The sequence below is a fragment of the Cryptotermes secundus genome, unplaced genomic scaffold (genome assembly GCF_002891405.2).
Source record: "Cryptotermes secundus unplaced genomic scaffold, Csec_1.0 scaffold929, whole genome shotgun sequence".
NCBI lineage: Eukaryota > Metazoa > Arthropoda > Insecta > Blattodea > Kalotermitidae > Cryptotermes > Cryptotermes secundus.
Genome location: NW_019725015.1, coordinates 344,927 through 352,169, shown reverse-complemented (window position 1 = coordinate 352,169; position 7,243 = coordinate 344,927). Strand labels below are relative to the sequence as shown.

The 7,243-nt window shown below is 42.1% G+C and overlaps 1 protein-coding gene across 2 annotated transcripts in view; it reads right to left on the bottom strand.

Annotated features, from left to right (window-relative positions):
- LOC111863245 (dnaJ homolog subfamily C member 13) overlaps window positions 1-7,243 on the bottom strand; it is a 49,334-nt gene that overhangs the window by 32,606 nt on the left and 9,485 nt on the right. For both annotated transcript variants that reach the window (XM_023849376.2, XM_023849377.2), the window contains exons 11-18: window positions 7,069-7,224; window positions 6,117-6,371; window positions 3,948-4,130; window positions 3,413-3,592; window positions 2,179-2,547; window positions 1,505-1,650; window positions 1,307-1,427; window positions 608-810 (exon numbers count right to left, since the gene is read on the bottom strand). In XM_023849376.2, coding sequence (XP_023705144.1) covers window positions 608-810; window positions 1,307-1,427; window positions 1,505-1,650; window positions 2,179-2,547; window positions 3,413-3,592; window positions 3,948-4,130; window positions 6,117-6,371; window positions 7,069-7,224 — 1,613 coding nt within the window. The remainder of the gene's footprint in view (window positions 1-607; window positions 811-1,306; window positions 1,428-1,504; window positions 1,651-2,178; window positions 2,548-3,412; window positions 3,593-3,947; window positions 4,131-6,116; window positions 6,372-7,068; window positions 7,225-7,243) is intronic.

Sequence of the window (7,243 nt, the reverse complement as noted above, 5' to 3'; positions counted from 1 at the left end):
AACAGCTGCTGTACTGCGATGTGGAAAGCAAATGGAAAAACTACCACATTATCACTTTTCCTGGATAGTCTCTTTCCAAAAACAGAGATACCATGTATGTGACATGTTTCCTCTGGAGGCAAAACAATCCGGAGGTAAACTACTCCCCCAATCGGATCTCCAGGGGGGAGTGTTTCTAGAGGAAATGTCATGCAGGCGTTACAACAAGAAAACATTCAATAATATTCCTTACTGCATGAATATTTTTCTGGTCCCAGCTGAAGTACAACACAAACGCATATTATTCCCCTAATTTAGTACATAACCTGCAATTAATATAAGAAATGTTTGACCTTCCACCTCATACCACAATTTAGTGCAACTGAGGTCAAAACAACAATCAATAAATTTTCTCTGTGTGAAATTGCTTCTGCACAATTACTGTATTTCATTCACTATTAATTATTTTAAAAATTAATTTATTATTGATTATATAATTGTGTTTATTTGTGTAGCTCGCTTCTTTACATATGTAGGCAAATAAATAATTTTATCATAACTGTACATGATGAACAGCTTTGTCACGTAATTTTGCATAACTCTCATTTAGTTAACCTAACTGGATCACCTGCTAGGGAAGTACTGGCACATCTGGATAAGTATGTTAAGGATGAGTGTAGCTAGTTCACTCTCGTTCATCACAGGCGTTCCCTTTGCCATGAGACTCCATTTGAGCTGGGATACCTGCTGTAGTGTGCGCCATCCATCCATTCCCTGAGCCCAGCACTTCGTCTTCACTGTGAGCACACCAGCCTCCCAGAGACTGCGCATCTGAAAGCAAAACAAGTGCTCCAATTTAGTAGTCACAGTTCCTATGTTTATGTAACAAGCCAGGTGAAACACACACAGTTCTAAATGCAAGATGTCACAGATGAGAGAAGTTGGTACAGTTTACAGCCATTTGAGCATTTGGGTTTTGAGACTGAAGGAACAACAAAAGAACATGAATCTAAGAAACTACACACATAAAGCATTATTAGTGTCAGGACAGATGGGAATTTAACCATTTAAAGACAGAATTTCTTCTAAATAATATATAAACATTCAGTTCGTACCTCGATATTCCGAGGAACAGGCTTTAATATTGTCTATACCTGTGGTCATTTGAAGGTAATCTGAGAAAGTATTGTAGGTAACTCTGAACAACTGCATTCAACCCCAGGCAATATTCATATTCCCAAAAGGCAGTTCCATGCTTGGCAGGCAAGGTGTTAAATTTTGCTCACCCCTTGCTACAAGATATTTCACAAACATGAACTCATCTAACCTCCTGGAAGCTGACTGGACCTTTCCTTTCTCCCGAGCAATTGTAGTGCCACTCCTTCTCACTCTCTCTCATCATGTTTGGACCAGCTTCAATCACATTGCTCTGGGTTGGGACCACTGCCCTGAAAACAAAATCCATTAACATGGTAACATGCCTCAGACATCGACAACAACACCTGTAAGGCAAAGTCCATCATACCTGGATGTGTGCAAGTGTGCAAGCGTCATCAGGTCCACAAGTATCCGCACCCCATTGGCATCCATTATGTCTTTCACATTGCGACGATGAAGGATCAGCTTATTCATAAAGAGGACCAAGCGATCACGTTCCATCTTGTCCATGCACTGTGTACAGAAAGCGAGATGTGATATCATGTGTTTCAGAAACTGATAAGAACCCATCAGTGTTTCAGTTAACTATCTTCACAGATCTAAAACAATGTTAAATGGACTGAACAGGTTCAAGACAGAGTCTAACTGTAGACTGACCAACTAACCAACTATGACTCCGGCAATGCTTCTCACACATACATATGATCATCCTCATCAACAGATGAATCCATCCCATTTATTTAACATAGTCATCAACACAACTAACACAAAAGCCCAACAATGGACAGAACACTCAGCCAATCTCATCATCATAACCTATTTTAGTTTTATATTTGACTATCATCTTTTTCTTGGTCTTATAAATGGGTGCTTCCCGAAATCTTTCCCCATGAATATTCAGCATTGGCTATACATATAATAGCTCCACTGTAGGAGTATCTCCACCCCACTGTAACTCAGTTGATTTCACCACCCTAACAGCACTGGAAGAGATGTGTAAGTGATGGAGTTCTACACTGTGGCAAGCAGTACAGCACTCACCCTGTCCAACATGCTGACAATATATTTTGTATCACTGAAAGGGCCAATGTCTTCATGATGGCGTCCGTACACAATAGCCATTGCCTGAAGACACACGGCTTTCATTTCTGATTTGGTCGTTAATAGGAACCTATGGTACAGGTCATTGAAGAACTCGTATGAACGACGTATTGGAGAGTCTGGGGAATCTTCTTTCTCCAGGAGTAGACGCAGATAATATTCGCCGATACACACTTCATCTGCAAGGCAATGGTACTGCACTTCAAACTCATGGTGATTCCATGCAATGAGGGCACTGCCTGCCAGGTCCCGGTCAGACACAAATGTTCGGATCTCATTGTCTAGGGCATCACGTAGCTCCTCTCTCGTCTGGAAAACAGTAGAGATCAGGGCTGAGAAACTGAACGAACCTCATAATGACACGACAGTAGAAGGCTGTATTTGCACGGGTCAATCAAATGAATATCACTCATGAGATGTGAGGTTCTGACAGCAGTGACTATATCCTGGGATATGACACTGTGCAGTCTGGTAGATGTTTACTGACATTTCAGAAGAAAACACTGCCTCCATCTTCAAGATCAAAGTGTAAGTCTTGGAAGAAAGCAGCAAGATGCACACAGACCACATTTGCTGCCTGCTTGACTTACTCTTCAATCCTGAAAACAGAAAGAGGTGTATTTCTCAATATGTTAGCCACTTACCAGACTGCTTGGTGTTGTATCCCAGAAAATATTCCTCTTCACAGTCAAAATTGTCACAATCAAATCCAACATGACATGAAAATTAATACAAAAGCCTGTCAGAGGGCTCAATCCTGGTCCAGTACAATGCAGTACAAATCCCTACAACCTATATCTAAAAGCTCCATATTAACATTACTCTTCCATCTCTTTAAGTGGCTACTTTCCAAGAGTTTTTCCCCAGTAAACTTCTGCAGCATCTACTGTTTCTCCCCATATGCTACGACTGCACAGCTGGCTTCACCACATTCACATCCCTTTAAAGCACAATGATGATACTTGTATGAATTTCAGGTTTCAAAGGGTATAATTAGCATCTGTACAAATCACGATACTCTCATCGCACACTTTTCTTTCTCCCCAACAGATTTCATATCCCCCATCATACTGTGTTTCAACACACTTGTAATTCATGATCTTTGCAGACTACTGAAGTTATGATTTCAAAAATTCTCTGGAAACCCCATACATTCACCTGCTGTAGCACCCACCTTGTGGTTCCATATGAGGTTCGGCAGTGCATGGTCCTGAGTGAACTTGTAATAGAACAGGCTCCAGTTTGCTTCACTCTTGATGCGCTCCCGTCTCTTCCGCAGAACAATGGGCCTTTCTTTAAGCTTGTCTTCTCTCCTCTCCAGTCCCATTCTGTCACCCCAATGTCGCAATGCATTCTGTAATATCCAGCATATACATTTGTGTACTGACACAGTGGGATTTGCTGTCTTCTATGCAGAATGTGTACTTTCCTAAACACAGTCACCCAACAGAGTAAGAATTAAAATGAACCTGTATCATATATGTCCTTAACACCCAAGAATTATGTTTGTTTGTCCTTCAATACAATTTAAACTGAGCAGTTATTCTGTGATAGAATGGCACCCTAAAAAATACAGAAATTTACATGACCCCCAACTCTGCCAGTCAGCAAAATTTCAGTTCTGAGCTTTGCTGCAGGTTATGCCAACACATGTATGTGAAATCAACAGATATCCCACCCAAGAATGCTTGAACAGACATGTTTCATACCTCCACACGCTTCTCCAGGACCCTTATCTGGCGCTCAATGGTGATCCAGTGCTGTCCCCGTCGGTTCTTGCTAGCATGATCCTGGGCAATCTTGAGGTTGTCCCTCGTGTTCAGGTGCTCCTGTTCTAATGCTGAATCAGGAACTTTGTCCTCAGAGTCTAGGTACACCAGAAGACCTGAAGGCTGTGGAGGAACAGAAACTGTCTGAGTGGGGTAAAGGAAGTCACCATATCATATTGTCATGTGCTGGGTGTGTCACGCAACAAATAACTTCACATAGGTCTCAGATTTAGCAAATCTTTATTGGACACTCATTCTTACACACCTTACAATTATTGCCACTTGCAGTATCAGTTGACTTCTGGCCCAGTACTCAATACTCAACTATCCTTGGCCGTGGTTGGACCTCAACTGTCCCAGGCGGCAGCTATCCCAAGACTATCTCGTTCTCTATGCTCAATTTCCGTTCAAGGCCATGCCCTTTACATAAGGTGCGCGCAGACTCAGTAGAGGACACCCCTCACCAAGGTTCAATCTCATGTGTTCGGCAATCCATTGCTTCAGGAATGCTCCCTATAGATTACACCAGTAACGTGTTTCGTCTCATCCACTGTTACTCAACAACAATTCACTGCTATGATTTGTCACTGCAGGAACTCCACAATTTCCATGTATTCATTGTCGTGGAAGTGTCCGTTCCGGTTGTAGCGATTGTCGCAGTGATAGATGCAAGGTAACGCGTCACAATATAATAGGGAAATATGTCTATTTGTGGTTTATTTGAGGATGCTATCAGTAAGTAAAGACTAGGGCCGCATCATAGCTCACGCGGTTAGTCGCTGGCTTCCCACCGTGGTGGCCCAGGTTTGATCCCAGGTCTGGTCAAGTGGGGTTTGTGGTGAACAAAGTGGTGCTGGGGCAGGTTTTCTCCGAGTACTTCAGTTTCCCCTGCCAATCTTCATTTCACCAATTACTCCACAATCACCCTCACCTATCATCCGAGGCTGGTACAGTAGGCCAGAAGTGGCCGCAGTACTAGGGACTTAGTCCCATCCCAATAGCTATAAAAAAAAGTAAAGATTATATAGCACTGAAACATCCAATGATTAATGGATAATGAATTGGAAAGGATGTAGAAGGAAGCACTCATATCCTAGTTTAAGATACTATCCCAGCATTTGCTTAAATATACTGAGGAAAACTACAAAAAACTTCAGTCATGATACCCAGGCTCTAGGCCAAGATTCTAACTGAGCACTCCTGAATACAGTTCGGAAGCCTTACCGCTTGATCCCACTTACTCAGCAGCTCAATCACAATAACTGGTCCCTCGGATGATGTTTGCAAATACACAGTAAGAATGTGCCCAGCTGACTGCAGTGTTTGGATTAAGTTTTACAATTTGATTTGAGATATGACGTCACCACTGTAGCTCATTTATACAATTAAATTCACTGATAACATAATTGGACATTTTTCACTTGTCATACAGAAAGGTTACCACATGAAGAACCTAAATCTTGTGTCAAGATGCAAAATCACAGAACAGCAATATGCAGTTATACCAACATGCTTCAGTTCTACTTTTATCACAACAACATGAAGTCCAGATGATGGAGCAAATAATTACTTGAACACAGATCACAGGTACACCCCAAACCCTTCAGAAGCACTTCTTAGTACCACTGCCTGACTCCATAAATAATTTATATGGTGAATGCAATCCAATGGGATGTGATGCTGTGTAGTTTGGCAGATGGTTGGCAACATTTCAGAGGACATTGCTGTCTTCAGCTTCAGCACAGAAGATGGAGGCAGCAGGGTTACTATGTAACATTAGTACTCACCTATCAGACTATACAGGGTCACATCAAAGAAGACAGGAACCTTAATACTGACCACTGAGAGACCCTCAAATTTCAACTAATGCTGAATCTTCCACTGTTCAGATGTTCCAAAATTACTTGCGCCTTTTGGATTATAAATGCACATACTAGTCATCACAAAAGCTTACTAATGACCAATGTCCTGAGGGAATTCACGTTCTCAAAAATTTGCTCTGTAAAATTAACGTTTATGTCACCAACGATCAATTTCTTCCCTCTGTCATCTGCTCTGTCATTAGAATACTGAAATGGTTAATACCATTGCAATGTCAACTGATCCTACCATTATTCTCTTTAGCAGACCCATTGCAGTGGGGTGACCTGTCACCCATAGGCCCACCAGGTGGCGAGAAAGCTGCCGGTGAGTGAGGACACGACCATCTGTGCCCTGAATAAAGAGAGCTGTCAACAGATGGCGTGGAAGTGCCCCCTCTGCTAATGCCAGGTCCTGCATCCGAGCAGCCACTTCTGCCTCACCCTCTTCTATTACAGCTCGCATTACCAATCCTGCTCCTTTCACCACAGCCAAAGAAGGGTGCTGCCAACAAAAAAACATGTCGTCATCAAGTATCCACACTGCACATTGTGTAAAGAGAAAGCAAATCTTTCCAGTGACATGCAGCAATTGTTTGGAACTTGGGCCCTATACATTACTTGCAGAGTAACAGCCTACAGGCGTAGTCAGAGCAAATCTCAGCATTAAATTACTTCCCTTAATATTGTGTTCAAATCTACCACTCCACAAATAAACCTTAGATGACAGCTTCATTGTATCCTGATGTACAGAGTGATTCACCTGGACAAGGCTTCAACATAACACCTACAAATTATGCAAAAATTTACCAATGAAAACAAAACTTGGCGAATACATACTTTGGTAGGTGTGGAGGTAACTGGGTTTCCATCCACCTGGAGATGCAGACTGAAATCACACTCCATGCTCACAAATGTTGCAGCCAGCATGTCAGGAGGGATCAAAGGGAATCACAGTCTGAAGGAAACGGTGTGAACCAGGCAAACAGGCAGGCATCAGGCCAGTCTTGTAATGTACACATAGTGTTGTCAAGTTTCATTTTCATCAGTAAACTACTGCAACGTTTATAATCATTAATTCAGAGCCCCTTCCATAAGAAAGACCCTGTAAGAGGTTATTCATAAATTTCAATAGAACTTCACATCTATGACATATGTTCACCATTTGTATGGGAATTCAATTCAAAGGGCAGCCAGCACACCTGAAAAAGTCTGAAGAGGGATCGGCCCCTGTCAGCCACCATCTCCAACAAGTTGTCAAAATGCTTGCCATCTGTTGTCTCACTGTAAGGCACACACAGTGCAAATGTGAGAAAATCCAACATTGATGACACAACTAGCGCTCCAGTGCCATGACTCTGAAACATCAGAAGCAAA